Source organism: Notamacropus eugenii, chromosome 1 (assembly GCF_028372415.1).
Source record: "Notamacropus eugenii isolate mMacEug1 chromosome 1, mMacEug1.pri_v2, whole genome shotgun sequence".
Lineage (NCBI taxonomy): Eukaryota > Metazoa > Chordata > Mammalia > Diprotodontia > Macropodidae > Notamacropus > Notamacropus eugenii.
Window position 1 is genome coordinate 516208362 of NC_092872.1, and position 24634 is coordinate 516232995.

Below are 24634 nucleotides of genomic sequence, written 5' to 3' on the forward strand. Positions count from 1 at the left end.
CCCACAGGGAAAAAATTTATGTTCATATACACACATACACATGTATGTGTATATATGTGTTCACATACACACATACACATGTATGTGTATATATGTGTTCACATATATGGGTGTATATACCACAGCATTGGGAGAAAGAGGAAATGTATTATGTTGGAGAGAGTATTAGATTGTTGAGTCAGAGACCCAGTTCATCTATTCCAGTTCTGCTATTTAGTATCTGTGTGACTTTGGCCAAGTTACTGCCCCTTTTTAGGCCTCAGTTTCTTTACCTGTAAAATGAAGGGGTTAGACTTTTGAGATACTGGATAATTCCCAAGTTCCCTTCTAATAGTTATCCCATGAAACTTGGTTATGTCTACTGTTACTAGTGGGAGATGCTGAAATAAAATAGAAATATCTAAGTGCTTTCCAAAGAATCTCGAAATATCAAGGTAGTTTTTTTTATAGGCCAGATCCCATTACCTCTAATCACTAGGGACCATCCCAATTCTTTGCGTTTGAATGTTGTAGCAATGGGCTTTTAAGCAGATCATCAGTTGTGTCTTTGAAGCTGCTGCTGCTGCTGCTGGTGTTGGTTTCTTATTTAGAGATTTTTGTGGGACTGGTTCCGAAAGGGGCCTGGCTCTGAAATCAGAAGTCTTGGGTTCAAATTCTGCCTTTAATGCTGACTACTTGAGTGACCTGGGAGCAAGTCACTTAATTTCTCTGGATCTGACTTCTCATCTATAAAATGAAGGATTTGGATTAGATGACCCTTAGTGACCCTTTCAACTCTTAATCTATGATTCTGTGATTCTTCTTTGCAGTTCAGTTTGCTCAATATTCACTTAGAATCAAAAAATTGATTTTCTGTTTCCTGTTCTGTCCTAGATCCCTGAAGCTAGAAAAATGTAGACAACACACGTAGCTACTTTCTTCCCTATTTCTGCCCCCTTCATTATTCAAAAGTTTTTACAATTATCAGCTCCAAGAGAGGTCAGGCTCCACACTGGGAACACCATATTTGCTTCCCCTTAATTTTGTCTTCTCACCAACGAAATGTGTGTGTGTGTGTGTGTGTGTGTGTATGCATGCACATGTGTGCTCTCTCATGTGACAGAGTGAGAGCTCACAAGTGCTTGTTCTCCCCATCCTTTGCTCATCTCAGCCTCACTTCCTCTAAGAAGCCTTCCTAAGGGACATTAGCCCACCTCAGTCACTTACTTCTTCTTCCTTTTCCTCTTTCATTGATGTCACTTTATTTTCTACCCTGTCTCCTTTGGAAATTACTTCTCTGTGTCTTTTTTTTTCCCTCTCTAGTAGACAGTGAAGGCAGACAATGTTTTATTCACCTTTGGCAATAAGTACCCACAGACCTAGAGGAATGTCAGAGGCTCTAGGAATATTTCTCTGCTTGTTGGTTAAGGCATTTTAACTCTATCCCTGCCTAGGAGATGTGATTTATTAAGTGTGTAGATGTATCAGTACTGTGAATAGAGTGCTGGGCTTGGAGCCAGGAAGACTCAAGTTCAAATCCAGCCTCAGACACTTACTAACTGGGTGACTCTGGGCAAATCATTTAACCCTATTTGCCTCAGTTTCTTATCAACAAAAATAAGCTGGAGAAAGAAATGGCAAATCACTCCAGTAGCACACGTGCACACACATACACACACGTTTCATGTTTCATTGGATACACCTGAAAAACAACAACCAAGAAACAACCTGCTAGAGTCTTAAAAGTATTGGGTTTGAAACTAGAGGATCTAGATTTGAATGCTACCTTTGCTACCCACTACCTGCTTGACCTTGGGCAAGTCATTCGAACTGTGTGAGTCTCAGTTTCTTCTTCCATAAAATGACAGGTTTGGATTAGATGTTTTCTTTGGGTTCTTTCTGCTTGAAATCTTATCCTGTGATAAATAACTTGCGCATCCCCCCCCCCCCCCCCCAGATTGTTTCCTCATCTGTAAATTAGGGATAACATCTATCTCATGGAATCTGTTATCTCATTTGAACGTGATGTGTGTCAAAGGGCTCTGAGCCCTGGAAATGAGAATCCCTGTGTCGCTAGTGGCGAGCCAGCCAGGTGCCCCCACATCTGGTGTTCTTTCCACTGTACCCCTTGGCTCCTCAAAGCAGGTAGCCTAGGAGAGCCTGGTGGTGTTTGGGGCTCTATGCATTGACCATTCTGTGGTGGGTGGTGTCCTTTCCTCCTATAGGAAGTCTTTCAACAGAAACTCAATGAGATCAAAAATGCCTATGAAGTCCTCCAGAGTATATGCTACATGGCGTAAGGGGACCCCGTGCCTGGACCCTAAGCCTCAGCAAGTGAAGAGGATATTTGAAGCTTTGAAAAAAGGCCTTAAGTAAGACTGTGGGGGTGGGAGGGTACAGTGAGGGGCAAGGGTAGGGGTATGTGTATGACTGTTTTCCCATGTTTTATTTACTAGTTAAAATTCTTTCTGACCTTGTTCCTCTTCTGTGTTCCCTGCTTTCAGGGAATATCTCTCTGCCCAGAAGGCTGAACTGGATTACTTATCTGGCCGTCACAAAGACATGAGAAGAAACTCCAGACTGGTAAGAGTCTTTGGGTAACTAAGAAATTGTGGTTGTGAGGATCAAATGAGATTAACTTTTGCAAAGAATTTTGCATATTTTAAGTGCTACCATGGATGTTAACTAATATTAGGTAGCCAGATGCTGGGCTTGGAGTCAGGAAGACCTGAGTTTGAATCCTGCCTCAGATACTCTATAACCTTCTGACCTTCAGCAAGTCGCTGACTCCTCACAGCCTCAGTTCCTTCATCTGTAAAATTAGGATAACACTCACACCTCAGTTGCTGAGTTGTTGTGAGGATCAAATGAATACCATGTGTAATGCACTTTGGTATATCTTAAAGTGCTAAATAAATACTGGCTTATCATCATGAACACTAGGGAAACTGTGACAAGTTTTATCTCATAGGAGAAGTGACAAAGAAAATCTAATATTCTAGGCCACTTCTAGGCCATTCTGGACCTCTCTTTTCTTTTGTGTGGAGCCTTGGAAGAGAACATGAAAATGACTAAGTTCTGTTAGGCATTAAATGGGCAAGGCCACTGGTGAATTCAGAGTTCTTCCAGTGCAGTTCCAGGAGGAGGGAGAGCCCACAAGGGAGCTGATTTCCTCAGTATTTTTCCTAGAAACAAGCCTAGGAAAGCCAAAAAAATCAAAAGTACCAAATGAAAACTTATGTCACAGCACAAACATATTCTGGGTCACAAAGAAACCAAGGTATGTTTTTTGAAGAGCCACTGGATTTGAAGTCAAAAGGTAATGTAGTAAAGGGGAAAGAGAGCATTGATTCTGGGTTCAAATCCTGCCTCCTACCTCTTTGACCTTTGATGAGTCACTTGACTTCCCTGGGCTGACTCAATTTCCAGTTAACTGTAAAAACGAGAGAGTTGTAATTGGTGGCTTCTGACATCTCCTTCTAGCTCTAAATCTATGGTCCTGCGGCTTAGATGTGAATCTTTGTACTGTGGATTGTTATCTGTGACATTGGGCAGGTTACTTAACTTAATAGACATCTATTTCCCAGTCTTAGTAAACTAATGAGGTTGAGCTGGCTAGACTCTTAAGTGCCTTCCCTCTGTTAATTATTTTCTAGTTATCCTATCTGTAGTATTTGTATCTTCAGTGCTTAGCACCATATCTGGCACATAGTAGGCCCTTGATAAATGTTGATTGATTTCTCTTCTACCTCTGACCTGGTTGGGTGGGGGAACTTTCCCCTTCCCCATGGGCTCTTAAAAATCGGCAGAGTTTGCAGTTGGGAACACATTTGTAAACCAGACTATTAAGTTAGGCTTCTTCCCCTGGTTAGGTCAGTGGGAAGAGAAATCAATACCACATAGTCCCTGACACTATCACTCCCTTCCCTTATATAAGACAAGTCTATCAGATCCAGACCTACAGATATGAGGAGCTGGCAAACTTCTCTATACCCTGCTCTGCCTCAATTTTGAGGCCGAAGACTGATTATAGCATAGAGCATTATCGCATCACTTCTAGCAGTAACAATCCTTTAATGTTGTAAACTATAGCATCCTGTCCAAAGCACCTTCACAACCATTATCACACATACATGACCATCCTATGTCCATTTAATAGCTGACATTTATATAGCATCTTGAAGCTTGCCAAACATTTTATTTATGTGCTCATTCAAACCCCAGGACAACCTTGCAAGGCAGCTAAGTCTTCTGAATGTTACCTTCAATTTACAGTTGAATAAAGAAAGTGAGTGTCAGAGAGGGTAAGTGACTTGTTTGCCCCTAGTCATGCAGCTAGTATGCTGACCATTGGTGGTTTAGCATGATACCACCCTGCCACCTTCTTTGGGTCTGGAATTTTAAGCATCACAAGAACCCTGTGCAGGTAGGAATCTTCCCTGTTCTACAGATGAGGAAACAGGCCAAGGGAATTGACTTGTTCGATGTCACACCATAAATTAGAGGAAAAATGGCACCTGGGTACCCCAGCTCTCAGTCTGGGTCTCTTTCTTGGATGTCAAACTCCCCTCCCACCTTCAATGATGATGTGCTCCTGACAAGTTGCTATGAATCTTAGCCATCTTTCTCACTGACATCAATGTTTCAGAGATGTTTAATCTGGATTTCTGGTAGAGCTTCCTTACTGTAGCATTCTGACTTTGTTTTCCCCATCGATTGGCCTTTTCAGCCTCTGTCAAACATCAATATGAAATAGACACTTAAACACAGAGGAATTCTATTCCCTGCCCACCCTGACTGCGTTTGTGGATTTAGATTTTGGGGGACCCTCAATGGGCATACTATAAAAACAGTTTCACCCTGAAACAAGCAAGATCATGAAGTAGTTGTTGTCTTGTCCTTCATTCTTAAAGAGGATCATGACATCAAGGAGGTGATGCCATGATTTGAAAGTGAATTGGATTGTAGTGAGGCAGGGCTGTGCAAAGTCACCAGCCTCATTTTCTTCTTTGGAGCCATCTGGGTCCAGTGGCCAGATATAGATCAGGACCATTGGAGACAGCCCCCATGAAATAGTGCTGAAGAGGAAGAATTCTTGGAGGATCTAGGTCTCTGCTTCCATGTATTCTGAAAATAAGCCCTTGTCTGACAGGGCCCTGGGTAGCATGCTTTATATTGAGAAGTCTTCTCTCTTACAGGCGTTCTACTATGACTTGGATAAGGTAAGTAGAGCTGTTTCTTGTGCGAATAAGGAAAGTAGAGTGGGGGGAGAGAATAGAGTGTGTGTGTGTGTGTGTGTGTGTGTGTGTGTATGTAGTGTGAGGAATTAGGATAGAAGCCACAGATTGCTGGCAAAGCACAACTGAAGTTATTTTTTCTTTCCTCCTTGAAAGCAAACACGTTCTGTGGAAAGGCATATTCGGAAGATGGAATTCCACATCAGCAAGGTGAGGCTGGGCTGTTCCTTGGGGAAATTAAATGAGTGGGGAGGCAGTCCTAGGTCCTCTCAGATCCGTAGGGATAGCATTGAGTTAAAGGCCAGATCCTGTTGGTTTCCTCAGGGAAGATGGTTGCTTTAACATTTCCCAGATGATCTGGGCCTGCTCTACCTCCCAAAGCCTGGGACTTTGATGCATGCAGGTGTCTCCTCTCCTTAAAGTAGCTCTTTGGAGTTTACTAGTCACGATGTATTCATCATCAGGCTGCTTGCTTTCTTAGAATGAGTTCCTATATAGCATGCTTGTGGAGCAGGGTGGGGATATTTGAAGCTTCTAGGTATCCTGGTTGCCAGATGCTGTCTGCTTAGTCTTCTAGTCTCAGAGTGGCTTTGTTAGAGACTGGAGGGAGGAACCTCAATGGAGACAGGGTGGTTAGCATGAATTGCCCAGCAGGGAGAGAGAGCTGCTCTCTGAGACACCAACATGCCTTCCCTGCCTGGGAGTGTTGAAAGAATATGTGGATTCTGGCAAGGACTTGGGGAATGAACTGGAGACAGGCCCGTTGAAGTCTTTCCACCTTGGCTGTCTCTCTGGGAGTAGTCAAGCCTGCCTTGCTGGAGAACTGGAGAAAGCTCTGATTTCTAGCTGTGTGTGTGTGTGTGTGTGTGTGTGTGTGTGTGTGTGTGTGTGTGTGTGTGTGTGTATGTGTGTGTGTGTATATGTGTGTGTGTGTATGTGGGCTAAGGCTGGGAGATGGGAGAGAACTTGCCTCAAGCCTCCACCCTTCTGCATGTGGAGAAAGTTTCTTCGCTATTTGAGATCTCTAATGAAAATGTCTTTACTTTTTAAAATGGTGATCTGGTCTAGAGCCATGTTCTATGTGTTGGGAGAATTCTTATAGTTTCCATGTTCCTGTCTGAAGGTGTGATGTAGGCTCACTTGAGTTCTAGAGCAAACTTCTTGGCCTGGGTAGATCTTGATAATACGAATAATTCCTTACATTATGTGCTTCATCTTTACTAACTGGTTTCCCATTCAGTATTTTAGTTGATTCTCTCAAGGCGCAGAGACCTCCATTTGACAGATAAAGAAACTGAGACTTAAGAAAAGTGGTGATACTATAGTCTGGTAGAGAGGATGTCATTGTTGAAGTCAGAGGCCTAGGTTTGAGTCCCAAGTTGGTACTTTATGATGTGTATTTATTTTGTATATTATTATTATAAAATATTATATATTATTGGACATTTCCCTTTTCTGAGTATCAAATTTCTTCCTATAAGATGGGGGAGAGGAGAGAGGAAGACTAATTCGGTTTCCTTCCTTTTCTTTTCTTTTCAAATTCCTTTCCTCTCCCCCACTTTTTAAATCCTGTGCCTTTCCCCATTTTCCAGAGCTGGTCAGTGGAGTCCAGGCATCTTGACTGCTACACTAAGTACCCTTCTCACCAGCAAATACATACCTCTCTCTATGCTGATAGCAAAGATGCCTGTTCCCAGCTTCTGACCTAGACTCTCAAAGATTAGAAACTTGGAGGGGAAAGGGAAGAGGGAAATCCTGTATATATCTGTCTATCCTTCCAGGTGGAGGAGCTCTATGAAGGTTACTGTATCCAGTGTCGGCTACGAGATGGTGCCTCCAACATGCAGCAGGCCTTTTCTCTGTCTCCCTTGACAAAGGCTTCCCGGGAGAGCCTGGTGGAGCTGTACCGAAACCTCCAGGAGTGCACTGAGGTAGGGGATGGAGAGAGAGAGAGAGAGAGAGAGAGAGAGGAAGCCTACTCTCTTCAGGAGGCCCCTCTTCAAGCTGTTAGGGTTTGTAATAAAAAGGAATCGACTCCTAGTGCCCAGAAAAATGGACATTGGGAAGTTGATAGGCAAACTGCCCACAGAGTTGTTGTTTCAGTGAGATGAGCTGATTTGAGTTCATATGTCCTTGCAGTGTCAAGTGAAACTGCCTCCCCTTGCCCAGTCTACCACATATTAATTCCATGACATGAATTCTTTGACATGGGCTACATTTCTGGTTCTAAAACCAAGCCTTGAACAGTTTGCACCAGTCTGTGGGGAAAGGCCCCTGAGTCATTCAACAAATATTAAGTGCCCTGTGGTAGGCATGGGGGAGGTCGAAGGTAGTGAGGGGATGTCTTTTTTTTTTTTTCTCTTCATGTGCCCCCAATCCCGGGTAGTGAAAATAATCTCTTCCTACTCCCAGATTTTCATAAAACCGTCCCTCCTTCCCTCCTTCCCAAAAGAAAAAAGCTTAAAAATATGTTTCGATTTGCATTCAGAGGTTTATCCATTCTCTTCCTAGAGGCAGATAGCATTCTTAATCATGGGTCCTTTGGAATTGTCTTGATCAGAGTAGTTGAGTCTTTCATAGTTAATCACCCTGATACTATTGCTGTTAATGTGTACAATGTTCTCCTGGTTCTGCTCACTTCACTTTGTATCAGTTCATAGAAGTTTTCCCAGGTTTTCCTGAAACCATCCTGCTCAGATCTTATAGCACAATAGTATTACATAATTTCCCTGGTTCTTTCTGTCTCCCTCATGTTCTACCTTGCCATACCTAATGGTGTTTATATATTATATAATCTTTTTGTATTGTATATATTGTGTGTATGTGTGTGTGTATATCCATATAAACATATAGATATAAGCATATATATTGTATAATCTATCATATAATCTTTTCCCCTTTCTTTTCATTAGTTCTAGCAGGGGCAATAAAACCTAGGTTACTCTCAGCAATCAGAAGTAACCTCTGAGGAGGTAGCGTCTGAGCTGGGCATTGAAGGACAGGAAGGATAACAGTGGATAAGAGAGGAAGGGAAGGAAGTGTAGGGCATTCTAGGCATAAGGAATCATAGAAGTCAAGGTATACGGGATAGGGAAATACTAGGTATGCTGGGGACGTAACAAGTAGTCCATGAGGTCCTTTGTGTAGAAACTTATTTCGTGTTAAATTTCTACTGACAGATCTCTGTAGAGGCAACTGGTAGCACAATGGATAGTACATTGGGCCTGGAATGAGGAAGATCCAAGTTCAAATCCAGCCTTAGGCATTTTCTAGCTGTGTGACTCTGGGCAAGTCATTTGACCTCTGGCAGAGTTTCTTCAACTGTAAAATAAAAATGATTGCATCCACCTCCCAGGATTGTTGGGAGGACCAAATGACATGATACTTGTAAAGTGCTTAGCCCAGTGCCTGACCCATAGTAGGCACCATATAAATGCTTATTCCATTCTCTTCCTTTCCTTCAGTGTTCTTAGGGTGTTTTTCTCCACATAACTTGCTACTTCTGGGCATGCCTGTGAGCAAACAGAAGAAATTTTTTTTAAGAATGGAAAAAAAATGCATTTCACTTCTTAGAATTCAGCCCTGCCTAGTGTCTTCATGGTTCTGGACTTAACCAGGATACTGGAGGCAGTGGTGGATGCCTGTAATATTTCTGGTGTGATGATGTCCTAGGAAACTCCAATCATTTCCCAGCTGGGTGTTGGGGTGGAGTAGGGAAGAGTGTGCTGTTTCTAAGCTTTAGGGGTTGATGGTAAAGGGAGAGAGACTGGGCAGTCTGATGACTTGGTGCCTTTTGGGGCTTTGCAGGACATGTGCTTGATTGAAGGGGCCCTGGAAGTGCACCTGGGGGAATTTCACGTCAAGATGAAAGGTAATGAGGTGTTGTCCTTCAGGATATAGGATTAAGGGAGAAGCTTACATTTCCCACCCCACCTCGAGATGTTCTTAATTGGCTATACTGAGTCTGGCTCACCAGAGGGTAGTTGGGTGACCAGGAGGGGAAACTTCTTGGATGGGGAGGTGGGGTATAATGGTCTGAGTGCCTGGAAACCACCCATAAGTCCTGTCTTGGGAATTCTGTTAGTTTGCCTTGATGGGAATTTGCCTACCATCTACTCCAGATGAGCAAGTGCCTGGGTTCCAGGTTCCACAAAGGAGCCAGTGTAGCACAGTGGAGAGTCCATACCAGACCTGGGACCTTTCAGCAAGTCACTCATTTCCTTCTCTCTTGGGTTTCCTGTCTTTACCTTCTAGCTTTGTTTTGGTGTCTATGGAAGCTTTGCCTGGGATTAATTGGGAGGAGAGGCTGTTTTTTTTTTCCTTTTTTGACTGTGATTTTCACTGGGAGTCCTGTGGGTTGGATTCCTTTGACCTCAACCTTCCACTCTACTCCATAAGACTGGGTTGAAAAACATGAGCTGTTTTTTGATGTCCTTGTTTATAATAGTACATAGGGGCAAGTTCTTAAAATTGGCTGTTCCCCTGTTGCCTGGGACTGTTTTGCTGGCCGTTTCTCAGTTTTCCCTCTTTTGCTCCCTTTTTATAGATGAGGGAACTGAGGCCGAGGGACGGGTGACTTACCTGAAGTTTTATTGCCTTTTAGTGACTAGAAGGGGTGGTAGAATACCCACTTGAGGAAGGGGGCTAACGCGTGAATGTCTGTCTTGCAGGTCTGGTGGGGTATGCACGACTATGTCCAGGAGATCAATATGAGGTAGGTAGAGGACCAAGTAAGTAACCTGTTTGCTTAGGTGACTAACACAAAGAATATTCTCCTCCACCTAAGGAGTCATTTGATCACATGGATGTTTTCTGAGTTGTTCATGTAAGTCCAGATACTCAGCTCTAGAAGAGAGCAGCTTGTTACAAGAATGGGGAAAGACTAACCCCACACCTCTGGGGTTTACTTTTAGACCTCAGCAGACACTGGTAGAAATGCTGGTGGGGGAGGTAAAAGGGACCTCAGAGGCCATCTAGTCTAACTGATGCCTGAGCAGGAATTCCATTAATGATGCTCTCAGTAGTTGGTCATCCAGCCAGCATGTAAAGACCTAAAGCAACAGGAAACTGACAACCTCCTGAAGCAGCTGATTTTGCTTTGGAATTGTTTTAATTGTTACCTTCTCCTTGTCAATCTGAACTCTGCCTCTACAACTTCTACTCACCATTTCCAGTTCTGACTTCTGGGGAAGTCCATATGACTGCCCTTCAAGTACTTGAGGATGGTTATGTTCCCTCAAGTCTCCTTTTATTTTCCAGTCTTAATTGTGCCTAGCTTTAGATGACATGGGTTTTCATCTCTCCCATGTCATTCCTAAGAAATGGTGCCTGAAACTTTTCAGTATACTTGATGCTATATTCCCTCTGTCCTGGGCAGTCATTAAAATTTTTTTTTCTCAATGAATAGTTTCTTTCTCATTCTTTCTAATTGAGAAGACCAAAGGAAAAACAAAACTCTGTAACAAATATACAGTGGCAAACAAAACAAATTTACCCATTGGCCGTATATGAAAATACATGTCTCTTTCTTCTCCTTGAGTCCATCACTTCTAGGCTGGAAGTTGGTCCTCTGAAATCATGACTAATCTTTGCATTACACAAATTTCTTAAGGCTTTAAAAGTTGTTTGTGTTCACAGTGTTGCTGTTATATACACTGTTCTTCTGGTTTTATGTCAGTTCTGGGAGGTTATTTCTAGCTTGGAGCCCTTTAACCACTTCTAAGAACACATCAGAAAAGGTGCTGACATGGCTCTCTTTCTCTCTCTGTTCCTCTGACTCTCAGGTATTTATCCGCCTGGGTCGCCAGAGGTGGAAACTTAAGGGCAAGATTGAGACTGATGACAGCCAGACTTGGGATGAGGAAGAGAAGGTGTTCATCCCCACCCTCCATGAGCACTTTGAAATCAAGGTAAGACTGGGAGGGAGAAAGAAGGAGGGTCCCTGCAGCTGGTGAGCCATCTGGTTGTCTGCCTTATGAATTTGAAGATGAGGTCTCCATTTCCCAGCATCTTTGCTTCTCTTTTTTCTTATGGTTCCCATACCTATCTGGCAGGAGAGCCCTTGACCATTAGTACGGCACAAACAACCAAAGAGGCAACTTCCAGAGCTTTTGTGGATTGTAGTCTTTGGAAAGAATGGGAATGAATACATCTACTCAGCTGCTAGCATGGCCCAACTGCTGTCACTGTTCCTTTCTGTGTTATAATGCCTGTTTCAGACATTCAGTAGCTCTTGTATGGCCCTGTGTGAATCACTTAATCTCTCTGGGTTATCAGTTTTCTCATCTGTGAAATGAGAGGGTTTGACTCCAGAACCTCTTCTAGGCTGCTTTTTCTGATTTCAGTCTTTTTCTTCTCTAATTTCCTTTACAACTTCATGACAAGCAGTTTTCCCTTTGTACTGCTCTGGTCATGTTATTTCAACTGGGGGGAAAAAAACTTCTGTGGCCTAATAATAATAATAAATTGCATTTACACAGTATTTGAATCTTGTCAAAACACTTTCCTTACAACTCCATTAATTGCCCCAAACTGGCATAAATTCCCAATTTTGACCTTCTCCTGATTTGGCTTTAACCTTACTTTTCTTATACTATTTGCTTTTGTAGGTTCTACGTGCTACTCTGTTCCTGTTTGCTTTGGAAATCTTTCTTTCAGGGCCTACATTGGATGTCACCTCCTCCAGAAAGCCTTCCTTCATATCTTTCCTTCTCAACAAGTTGAAATTCTCTCTTTTATTTTCCTTTGGATCTCTCCTTTGCACCTCCCACATTCTCCCTTGTATTGGACCTATTTAGGTACATTCTTTCTCTGTCCTTCCCTCCCCCTTCCTCCCATTTATTAGCTGTAGATGCTTTAAGAACATTGTTTGAATATTTTTAAACTTTTACTAATGTTTTGTACATAAATTGATGCTTAATAGTGTAGCAAGGAAGCCATGGGAGTGAAAGACTCTTGGATTTGGCAGCATGTGGGTGGGAGTGGGATCCCTAAGGGCTGGATCCAGGTCACCCTTCCTTCTGTCTCACATGTGGGTTCTTGATCTGCTCAGCCCCAGCTGTTTCTGGGAGCATACCAAGGGACTAGGGCTGGTGGATATCCCCTACAGGTTATGGAGCTCCGAGGCCTTTCTACACTGCTAGTTGGTACTGTGACCTGTGAACTTGAGGACTTCTTCACCACTCGGCCCCAGACTATTGTTGTGGACATCACAGAACTGGGGACCATTAAGTTACAGCTGGAAGTTACCTGGAAGTGAGTATAATTTCTCCCACCCCGTGCCCCATCATCCCCACCAAAGAGTCCTTGAAATTCTCCTTGGCCCCCGAGCAGGAACCTGAAGACCTCTGTCTGTCCACAGAATGGACTCCTTGAACTAACATCTTCCTGCGTGACCTTCCTTGGACCCCAAGGTACCAGCCTCAGAAGGATTCTGAAAGCTTTCAGCCCTGTGTCTCTGGGGTTTGGTGGCTCCCCCCTGTGGCCCTGCCGCTCATAGCAGCACTACCTGCCTTTTACTCTGGGGAGAGACAACTTCTGATGTGAATGGCTCTGTTGATGGGGATGGGTGAGTGGGTGGCACACACTCTTCCTCCTCCAGCTTCCAGCCTGCTCTGCTTTGGGCGGAAGAGCATGGGATTCCAGCCTTGGCCAATTAGCCCCAACCTCATCTGCTGCATTCGAAAGACTATGGGATGGTTCCACTCTGGGCAGGGTCAAGAACTTTCAGGAGTGGGATACAAAGGATGGAATGAAAGAATAAAAAGTCTCTTATTCTCCTTCCCCTCTTGCCCCCAGAGTTGTAGCTATTTAATCACAACTGATGACAAGGCAAAGGTCAGGCTAGACCTGAGCCAATATACTTTAAAAATAACACAAAAGACATTCTGGTGTCCTTTTTTTTTTTTTTCCTGCCTCTTTTTGGTAATTTGCTGCTCAATTCTTTTCCTTCTGGAGGGAGAGAAGATTTTTGTCCTAAGTGAAGCTAGCCCTCCTGTATCTAGCCAGGCCTGACTCAATCCCCCTACGCAGAGATGTTTGCCTAATGTACCTACTACAGGTTGGTGAAGAAAGTGCATTCTGTGTCTCAGCCTGGACATAGTTATAGGGTCTAAGAGCAGGAAAGGAATCATAGTGCTTTTAGCCTCTGTTTTAGAGGCCTTTGGCTAGATGGAGAAGTCCCAGGAAGGAGAGGCATAGCATAGGGAAAAATCTGGAAGTCGAGTAGACTGTAAGGTCAGGTGGAGTCAAGGGTGAAAGAGCACCCAACACAAATGTGATTGTATTCTTACATCCAGGAGAGTCCCATTGTACTTTACTAATTTTCATTTTGGGGTACCACATTTTAGAAGAGTCATTGATAAACTGGAGCTTATCCTGGGAAAGGCGCCCAGGACAGTGAAGAGGCCAGGCCCTGTCAAGTTTTTGTGTATGGGTGTACTTCAGCCAGAGTTATAAGGAGTAGTTGATCTCCAGATACTTGAAAGGCAGGTGCTTGCTAGAACCAAGGGGTGAAAATCACAGGTTTGGTTTTGTTTTGTTTTTTGGCTTGATGGAAGAAGAAAACTCTTAAAATTCTAGGTCTGCTTTGGGGAGGTAGTGGTTCTCCATCAATGTAGCTCTTTAGGCAGAGGGTAGATGACCAATATGGTTGCTACATAAAAGATTCCTGTTTGCGAATAGGTTGGACTAGATGCCCACCGTCTGCAATCATTTTAATCTAATCCTGTCATTTTGCAGATGAGGATACTGAAGTGTGGAGAAAGTAGTACTGGCCTAAGGTCACATAAATAGCAGATTGGCTATCATCCTCTTGCCTGTTCCCTTCCCAAGATCTTATGCTAATATCTCCTATTTACATAAGACCTAATGTTTTTTGAGGCTTTTGCTTGTGGATGGAGTGTTGGACTTTGAGTTGCAATGACTTGAATTCAAATCCTGTCTCAAACACAAGGGCAAGTCTCTTAATTAGAAGGACAGGAATTTAAGATCTTTCAGGACTAAGCAAATTTTGGGGTCAGTCAATAAATCTGATCCTTGTAGTGTTAACCTCTTTCAGCTTCAGTTTCCCCATCTGTAAAATGGGGACAGTAATAGCAGTTCATAGGGTTGTTGTCAGGATCAAATAATATCTAATGTGCCTTGCAAACCTTAGAGTCATGGTAAAAAGGTTTTTGCTCTGGGCCAAGAGAAAGGTTGAGAATAACAGGATTTGGAGTTGATTAAGGTCTTACAGATAATTTAGTTATACGTGGCAAGGTGCTAAGGAAGGAGCTTGGGAAGAGCAGAGCTCCAATCTGGTCTCAGACACTGACTAGTTGTATGATCCTGGGCAAGTCAATCTGTCTACCTCGGTTTCCTCATCTGTAAAATGGAGATGATCACACCTCCCTCTCATGGTGGTTGTAAGGATCTAATGAGATGTTTGAAAAGCACTTTGCAAACCTTGAAGTACTATACAAATGCTAGTTATTTAGTTTGACCCTTTCATCTCACAGATGAGGGAGCTGGGGCTGAGAAAAGTTAAAAGATTTGTCTAAAATCTTGGGTTAATACACAGTTCTAATTCAAGTGGTGTTCATTGGATCCAAGGTCCATTTGTTTTGGCCAAGAGATTTAATAAAACCTTGAAAGCATCTGGGCAGGATATGAGATGGAGAGCCATCCTGGGCTTTGAAGTTCACATGGGACAGCAGCAGGAGGGGTGGATTGAGGGGAGCATCATCCCTGTCCTCAGCCTGCTTTCTTGAGTGTGGCTGTGGCCTTAGTCTCGCCCCCTCCTGTAGCAGCAGCCCCTGCTATGGTGATTCAGGAACATGGACATCACCCTAGGGCCTATCATGGCATGTCCAGGAGTGGCCACACCTGGCATTTACTCTCCTGAGCAGCAGCTAATTCTTTACAGTATTTGTTCCTTTTTTAAGGGGAAAAAGGACTGGAAACCATTCCCTGCTCTCCCCCATGAGGGAGCTCTTTTCTTCTAACACCTGCCTGCTTTCTAAATAGGTGGCAAAATGGAGAGAGAGCTTTGGGCCCGGGTGTCTGGAAGACCTGAATTCAAATCCACCTTCAGACACATATTAGCTGTATGGCCTCGGGCAAGTTGATTAACCTCTGTTTGCCTTGATCCACTGGAGAAGGAAATGGCAAACCCCTCCAGGGTCTTTGCCAAGAAAAGCCCATGATTTAGGGTCCATGTGTACATGACGAAATAGCAGCAACAGTGTAGCTTTGACCTTAATTGAAAGTCAACACACAATTGGAGTCTATTTCATATAACACGTTTCATATATTCATATATCATGTATGAAATTTCATATATAATATATACTGACTCCAGTCAAACATACACTTACATACTGTGTGTGAGGAAGGTAGCAATATAAAATAGCAGGATAATAAAAGTATATGCTACATCTATGATTGGAGCAAATCACTCCAAAAGATGTCGGTGTGTATGTGTATGTATAAATACATAGATGTGCATGTGAGTGTAGCCCTTAACTTTTTTGGGGGGTAAAGTTACTAGATAACAGCACAGAAGTAAAAAATAAGAATGAGAATGTTTATACATTGAGCCTATAGGAAATAGGGACTTAGGTTCCTGCAACCCCCCAAAAACTAATCATTTGCTAGAGACTGCTAAAAAAATGTACTTTTTCTACATGTAACTCCTTATAACAAAATATTGATTCTGATAATATGTACTTTTCCTAGCACAGTAACCAAGAAATAACCATAAACTGCAGGGGAGGGGCAAGGGCTGCTTGTCGGAAGAACTGCCCAGCCCGGCCTTCCACCAGCAGGACACCTGCCAGGGAGGTGGATACTTACGAGACTGCTGATCACCACCTTAGCTGTGTAGCTGCTCTTCCAATTCATTTATTTATTTATTTTTAGTTCTCTCATCGTGCACACTTGACAGGTTATTTTAGCATTATCTGGAGCGGATTCGTGAATGTTTTTATGAAGACTTTCCTCCTTTTTGCTGCTATAAACTAGTGCATGGCACCTCACTTTTTCTCTTCTGCACAGAGCTGAGAATGTATGTGCTTACAAAGTAAAAATTACTAATAAAATCGTATGAATGCTTGAAATAGCAAAACTTAATTGCATGAATGTTGAGGATTGACTATACATGTGTGTACGTATGTATCTGCATATCTGTGTCTATATCTCTCTATCTGAAAGCTGACTCTTGGGTAGCTTTTCAGTTGGCAAGCTCAAAGAAAGGCAAGAGTGGGTGGAAGGCTGACCTTGGAGTGAGGAATACCTGGGTTCGAGCTCTGCCTGTGGCACACACTGCCTGCATCCCAGCAAGTGCTCCCAGGCAGCTCTCTAGAACTTTAAGTTAAAGACCAATTGAAGATCTCCATTAGTGGAGGGAATTTCCATATCAGGAGTTCTTGGCACAAATGAAATCAAAAATCCAGAAGAAAAAGTGATTAGTACCACCCAACAGAGCTAGAAGGGACCTTAAGAGCTCACCCTGAAGAGACACCCTGACTAACTCCTTCATTTTACAGAAGAGCAAACTGGTTCCCTTACAGATGATTTGCCCAAACAATAGATGTATATATTTTTTATTCTGCTGTCAGATGTGGCACCTTCCCTGCTCACATTAAACATTTATTCCTCTCAATACTGGTAGAGGAAGCTGTGGTTCTGACACTTTCTTCTTTCTTTTCATTCCTCATCACTTGGTAAAAGCTGACCCAGCGGTTTTTCATTGTCCAGTAGGCTTTTTAAAGCACCACTATGTTTTATGGCATCACTCCATTTTTTTTTTTTTTGCTTTATATCACTTCTGTTAGTTTTTTATAGCTTAATTTCCTTGCACGTTGGTCATCTCCTGGCACTGGGGGTCTAAGCCTCCTTCACGTGTGTTCCATGACTCATCTCCATGCCTTTTCACTGACCCAGAGTACTCTTTCCTTCCTCACTTTCCCTCTTGGAATTCCCAGCTTCCCTCAAGATTCTGCTCTCTTAGCCACCTCTCTTGGCCTCTTCTGTCTCCACCCCACCTCCCACCCCAAGTACTAATTAATGCCTTGTCCTCCTACTATACCATGAATGGTGTCTACTTTGTATGTATCTATTAAGCTCCTTGAGGGCAGAGATCGGTTCAGTTTTGTCTTTGTTCCACCAGTGCTGCATAGGGTGCCAGACTTTTGAAAAGTGAACGGTTATTTGCTTGTTGCTTGATTTGCAAGATAGTCTCACAAGGTTGCAGGCAAGATAGGGAGAGATGGATGTGGGCTGCAGTGTCCAGGAAGGCATCCTGAGGAGGTGGAATCCTGGGGGGTGGGCCAGGGCTGGAGGAGGCTCCTCAGGGATGAGAAAAAAAAAGAGCACCCCTGGTGCCCAGGCTCCTGGATTGACAGGTACCAGTTGCACTCTAGTCTGAACTACCTGGACAGCTCTTTAGTCTCTCCCACTGGGGGTTGGTCTCGGTATCTGGCAACACCAGGCAGAGCGCCCCTCCCCCCCAATATAGGCGTTTACCCTGGCACCATGTCCCCCATAAAGCTCTAGCTCCTAGCATAGCCTCTGGTACTTGGTCTGCCTGGCTGTAGAAAGCCAAACTAGAAACCAACAGCTGTTGAAACCAGAGAGGCTGATAATAGGCTTGATGTAAAAGCCTCAACCTCTGCAAGGGCTCTCGCTGAGCAGAATGTGGTCACAGGTCACTTTCAGTTGAGGATGCCTTATCAAGTCTGTTGTAGAGGATATTCTTGTGAGGGTACAGATTCCATGACAGCAGAAGACCTTTCTGGGAGGGCACAATGTCTGTCTCTTCTTGTGTCCGTAGTTCAGTCATTTTTCATATCTATGACCCCATTTGGGGATGGATGGTCATATTGGTAGTTTTTTGTGCAGAGATACTGAAGTTTGCCATTTCCTTCTCCAGCTTATTTTCTAGATGAGGAACTGAGGCAAGCAGGTTAAGTGATTTGCCCAGTGTCACTCAGTAAAAGCCTGGTCTGTAAAGCTGACTCCCCAGAGCAGGAGCGCAGGGGTCCCCAAAGTGATGACACCTTTAAAAGAATTGACGGAAGGGACTTTCTAGCAGACATCAAGGTGGGGGGAAGGGTTGATGCTAGTGGGGGGTGGTCTGCCTGGGCCAGAGCTGATGCTTTGAGGAACCAAGAACTGGAGAGGTTAAAGAGGTAGCCATGTAATTCAAACTAGAGTGTGATTAGTGCCCAGGTACCACTAGGGGTCCTTAGCTGAATCTCTAAGGAAAGCAGGGAAATTGGATCGTTGTGAAACTGAGGCTTAGAGGCACCATTCTTTGACAGAATGACCGCGGACATTCTAGTAAAGCCTCAAGACTCCTAAGAATAAAGTTCTTAAATGCACAAAATAAAATACGTAAGATTAAAAAGGAAGCCAAAGGCTAGTGAAAATAAAGATAAAATTTCTTTTTTTTCCCCATCCAAGTTGAAGCATTTTTTCCCACTTTCCCATCAGAATCTATTCAGCGACCTCAGGTTAAGAAACTTGATCTGATTTTACAGAAGAGAGGACTAGAGAAGGAAGTGACAAAGCTGACAGGTTGTTCCCTGATTTCCTATTTCTACTCTTTTCCACTAGTGGCCTCAGCTCTTGCACCAAGGGTTGCTTGTATCCAATTATGATATATTTGTTCAAGCTAAATGTTTTTTTTCCTCTTCCCAGGTCAGTTGAGAGTCGTTTAGCTTTGTCCTCTTCCCAGGTCCCACTGTGGAGGGTTAGTCTCTTCCTCATGTCCAGATTATTATTATTTTTTGGGGGGGAAGCAGTTGGGGTTAAGTGACTTGCCCAGGGTCACATAGCTAGTAAGTATCTGGGGTTAGATTTGAACTCAGGTCCTCCTGACTTCAGGGCCAGTGCTCTATCCACCGTGCCACCTAGCTGCCCTGTCATTCTAGGTTTTTCAGACCTTTATCAACATGCGGTTATGACCTCATGGCTCAGCAATTTTTCATCTTCCAACCAAGACATGGTACTGAACTGACCTGAGCTTGGCTGGCGTGGGGCAGGGGTAATGTGGGTTGCTATGAAACAAAAGGATCTGAGCATAGAACTTTGTTCATGGAGCTACCAGCTTCTGTTGCCTGGCGTTTTTTCTTTACATGGATGTAGTAGCTTCACATTTTTCTTTCAAAAAATTTTTTTATTGGTAGATTTTATTTTTATATCACCTATATCTCCTCCCTTTCCCTTTCCCTTTCCTTCTCTACCTTCCCAGAGAGCCATCCCATATAATGAAGAATTATATTATTATATGATTCAAAAAAACACAAAACCAATGAATACATCTTAAAAAAACCTTTATATAATATCCCATACCTATGGGATGACCCCCTCCTCCACCTCTGCAAAGGAGAGAAGGGAAATGTTTTCTTATGTCTTCTCTTGGGCCAAATTTGCTTTTGGTGATTTCACAACATTTGTTTCCAGTCATTTGTGATGATTCATTCTATTTTCATTGTTCTAAAAAATATATTTTTATTTTGTTAAATACATGTAAAATAATTTTTAACAGTCGTTTAAAAAATTTTGTGTTCCCAATTCTCTACCTCCTTCCCGCCCTTCCCCCCTCCTTGAGAAAGCAAGCAACCTATTTTCATTGTTATAATCATTGTGTATTTTATTTTCTTGACTCTTCTTTACTTTGCATCAGTTTGTATAAGTCTTCTCAGTTTCTTTCTATTCAACATATAAATTGTTTCTTACAGTAAGGTAATATTCCTTTAACTTCATGTGCCATAGTTTATTTAGCTGTTCCTCAGTTGATGGGTAGCTACTTTGTTACCACAAAAAAGCAGCTTTTCTTTCTTTTTAAAAATAATTAAATTTTAATAATTTTTATTTAATTTTATTTTTATTAATTTTTATTTTATATAAATATTTATTTTTATTAATCATTTTAAATGAATTTTTAAACATAGATTTTTCTCTCTCATACCTTCATCACTATTGAAAAAACATATAAATATGCATAGCAAAGCAAAAACAAATTCCCACATTTATGTCTCATTCTATACTTGGCCCTCTATCCACTGCACTACTCAGCTACCCCCAAAAGACCTAATTATCTGGTAATCACATTTCTAAGGTAGACCAGTACTCCAACGGTGGTATTAGAGGAAGGCCCCAGTACAGCAACAGGTACAGATAGACTAGTGAAAAAAAATCTGTTGAGGTTTTCTGTGAAACATCAAAATAACAGTAATATCCTTTTTATTTTATTTTATTTCATTTTTTGTAAAGGGTGTCTGAAGGTCCCTGAGGCTTGGCTAACACCCAGACCTCTCTCTTCTGCCTTCCTAGCCCATTTGATACAGAGAGCTTCTTGGTGTCCCCTGGAATCAGCAAGTTTTCTGTGGGCAGCAGAAAAGGCTCCTTGTATAACTGGACACCTCCGAATACCCCCAGCTTCAGGGAAAAGTATTATCTTGTGAGTATTTGAGACCATTCCCTCCTTCCTTCCCCCCAATTTAGCACAATACTCTAATGGTTACCTTCCCTATACTGGTTGGTGAGTACAGCAGTTTAATCCAGTCCCAGTCCTAACTGTGGGGAAGCTGTGACCATCTCAGACCAGAGGATGGAAAAGATGAGAGTTCAGTATGTTGCCAGCCTAATGTTTCCTTACCCCATTTTTAGACCAACATGGTTCTTACTGCTGTTTTCCATCTTGATAGTTCCCTTTATTTTCATCACATGGAAAAAAGAAGACAGACTTATCATAGAATAATATATTTATAGCTGCAAAGATTCACTGAGACCATCTAGTCCAGGCCTGCATAACCTGTGACCCACCAAAGGATTTCAGGTGACCTGCAAAAAAAGTAGAAGAAACATCATCTAGGTTTTATGTGGGGTGCCCAAAATCCTTTGGCATGCCCGTGGGCTGTAAGAAGGCCCCAGGTGGTGCAGGCTTGTTCTAGTCCAACATCACCACTTTACAGACAAAGAAACTGAGACCTGGGACAATGAAGTGAATTGCCCAAGGTCAACAAGGTAGTAGGTGGTAGAACTAGCTAGTATGAACTGAGGTCCTTTGACTTCAAACCCTGTACTGTTTTTTGTTTGTTTTTTTTTAATTTTTATGTTTGTAAGCAATCAGGGCCAAGTGACTTCTCCGGGGTTACACAAGTAATAAGTGTCTGAGGCCAGATTTGAAGGCAGGTCTTTCAGACTCCAGGCCCAGGTAGAGGGATAAGTGCTATTTTTACTGAACCATGTTACTGTTATGCTCCATCCCTGAGGTCAGAGACACTCAGACTATTGTGGCAAAGTTATAGCTAGTCATATTTTGATTTAATACAAAGAAGAACCTTGTAGTTAGAACTGTTCCTAAGTGGAATGGGCTTCCTCATAAAGAGATTAGTTCCTTGTCATTGGTGGTGTTTAAGTGGAAGCTAGATGATTGTCAGGAATTATGTAGGGGATCTTTCTGCTTGGGTGGGCTGGGGACGCTGAACCACATGACCCTGAAGGACCTATTCTACTCAGATTCTATGATTCAGTCTTTTCTTTTACCCTCTACATTTGTTGGAATCAGACCAGATTGACTAGCTAGTGCCCCTCTAATTAGGTTCCTTCTACTTTCTGGTACAATAGTAAAACTGCTATAGTAGAAATGTGGTCCATCAGTCCAGATGATAACCATTCCCCCTTCAGATTTATCCACACAGTCTTCCAGACAAAGCCAATCCACTCTTTCTGACTGAACATTGGTTGAGAGACCTTGCAGTAATCAGGTGGTGTGTTTCTTTGTGGGAAGAAAGAAGCCTGGAGAAGTTTCAATTTGAAATACTAACTATGGAGACAAAAACATAAAACAATCTTTTGGGAATTTCTACTTTGCTCCTGATTCGGGGAACAGTTGATGTTACCTGAGTAGGGTGTTTTTCTGTACATGCCTTCTCCTGGGACGGCAGGCTGGGAAATGGATTGTAAACTACATAACGTGGAATAAATTGTTACCTGGGAGGGCTGAGTTTACTTAATTCAACAAATTCTGATAGGTTCCAGCAAGCAATAAAGCCTCAAACATTAGCTGGAGGAGGGACTTTATGTCTCCTTCAAAGTCCAGAGAGACTGGCTCACCACCAAGGTAGTTGTAGAGTGATGAATTTGTCAGCTGACAGAACTCTTGAACACCATTGTTTCCAAAGTCAAAGAGGATTGCAGTCTGTCAAGGAAGTACCTACTCTGATATAATCACAGTTCTTTGAAGTACAAAAAAGCATATGAGCTTTATAACGATAAAGGATAGAACATGGTTTGTTTGTTTTTTTAAAATCAATTAGAAGCCACTTGCACATCTTGGGATGGCTCTGTCACCTCTTCAGGGAGTAGCTGTATTGAAAGGGGGTACCTAAGATATTCCACCTTTATGTATTTATGGTGTTGGGATGATGAGACAGTGGTGTTCAAGGAAGCACTTCAGTAGCTACTGAAGCTTGCATTCACCCTGTCCCAGTCTCTTTTCCAGCAGCCGCAGCCAGGGCCAGAGGGCCAGAGGAATAGCCCCCCGCCTCCCTCTTTGTTGAGCTACCTGTCGGAGAGTGACTTGGGCATGCATCTTCGGGGGAAGAGCACCGAGCAGCCGGAGATGACTGAGGCGGATTCCTTCAGCTCAGATGACCCCAGAGAGACGGAGACGGGGACCTCGGCTTCGACCTCAGATGCGGGGTTCCCGCTCTGCGCGCCTTGTCCCGACGTTTCCATAGAAGAGGAGCCGCGGGCACCGCCGGCTCCCGGCTCGGAGGGGGTCTCTCCGAAGACATCTCAAAGGGCTGAGGACTGGCACGCGGTGGGACCGAGCCAGCGGGACTTTGGAGCCCAGGACCACGTGGAGCTGCTCCCCCCGAGCCTGCTTCGAGGCTCGCTGCTGCAGGAGGCTGTGAGGTGTGACAGTCGGCAAAGCCTGGGGGAGCAGGGAGAGGGGAAGCGCGAGGAGCCCACGGACGGCGCGAGCCCGGCTGTGGAGAAGCCCCTGCGGGAGGTTTTAGACCTGCTTAAACTGATGAATCCTAGGCAGACGCAACTCCGGGAGCTGGAGTACCAGGTTCTCTGCTTCAGGGATCGATTAAAGGTATGACTTGTCTTTCTGCCATCCCTAATAAAGGCAGCTTGTGTTCATATAATGCTTCAGGGAGACAAAGAATTTTCACTTCCATTGTCTCATGCCATTTAACCACAAACACTTTTTAACACCTACCGCGTACAGGACATTGTGCTCATGGCTTGTGGTGGTGGGGAGGGAATGCAGGATTGAGCCACCTCGGTCCCCATCCTTATGAAGCTTATAGTCTATTGGGAGACAGGGTGTAACTAGCACACAGAAAGTACACTGGGTGGGGATCACGTTTCTTGCCATCTCAGTGGGCAAGGGATAGAGGAGGGAGGAGGGAGAGAGGGCATTTGGAACTGAGAATAAAGAGTAAATTTTTTTTTTTTTAAAGTAAAGAAAGTATATTAGATGCAGGGGAGGAGGGGGAATTACCACATGAGGTCCAAGGGAGACTATCCATTGAAGACAGAGAAAGATAGGGAGAAAGTGGAACTTGACTTTATTTTTAAAGAATGAGGGTACAGGCAAAGGGGAAGGCTTTTCAGTCAAAGGGGGAAATAAGCTATCTAAGGTCACTCAGGGACCTTTTATTTAGATTCATTTAGAACTTTTCTCTTCCCCTGTCTTATCATCATTGCTCATCATTTGAATAGTGCTTATTGTGGGTAACGCACTGTGCTAAGTTTGTTACAGTTATCTCATTTAGTTCTCATAGTTTTATGTAGTAGGTGCTATTATTATCCTCATTTTACAGCTGAGGAAACTGGGGCAGATGGGGTTAAGTGACTTGCTCAAGTTCACAGAGCTCATAAGTGCCTGAGGTCAGATTTGACCTTAGTTAGGGTCTTCCTAACTCCAGGCTTAGTACTCTGTTCACTGTGCCACCTAGCTGGCTCATTTCCCCTCAATTCCAGTATCTCTCAAGGCTATGGTAATTTTGAGACCTCAGATTAACCCCTAGTCTTGTAAATAACCCCAGACTAAGAATAAAGAGATTTAGGTTTTAGCCTTGATTTTGCCACTTATTGGCTTGGGCAAGTCATTTTACCCTCTATAAATCTCAGTTTCATTGTCTGAAAAATGGGGATGATAATTTTGGCTTTATCTACCTCGTAGGGTTATTATCAGGATTAAATGAGCATCAGCCAGTAAACATTAAAACATCTACAGTGTGTCAAGCACTGTGCTAAGCACTGGAGATACAAAAGGAGGCAAGACCGTCCCTGCCCTGAAGGCACTTGAATGAAACCATTCTATAAATAGTAAGGAATAGGGGCTGGACCATGGTATACAAGGGAATACCCTGATGCAAGGACTTATCTTCTTGGAGGCTGTGTGACAGTTT

The 24634-nt window shown here is 43.2% G+C and overlaps 1 protein-coding gene across 9 annotated transcripts in view; it reads left to right on the forward strand.

Moving 5' to 3' along the window:
* The window catches only part of RIPOR3 (RIPOR family member 3), a 114656-nt gene that overhangs the window by 72277 nt on the left and 17745 nt on the right, over positions 1-24634 (forward strand). For 8 of the 9 annotated variants that reach the window (XM_072633560.1, XM_072633568.1, XM_072633559.1 and 5 more), the window contains 11 exons: positions 2205-2351; positions 2484-2562; positions 5178-5201; positions 5373-5426; positions 6998-7147; positions 9024-9087; positions 9887-9930; positions 11000-11125; positions 12325-12470; positions 20535-20661; positions 22696-23310. In XM_072633560.1, the coding sequence (XP_072489661.1) occupies positions 2205-2351; positions 2484-2562; positions 5178-5201; positions 5373-5426; positions 6998-7147; positions 9024-9087; positions 9887-9930; positions 11000-11125; positions 12325-12470; positions 20535-20661; positions 22696-23310 (1576 nt within the window). The remainder of the gene's footprint in view (positions 1-2204; positions 2352-2483; positions 2563-5177; positions 5202-5372; positions 5427-6997; positions 7148-9023; positions 9088-9886; positions 9931-10999; positions 11126-12324; positions 12471-20534; positions 20662-22695; positions 23311-24634) is intronic. The other variant, XM_072633563.1, reaches the window with a different exon arrangement.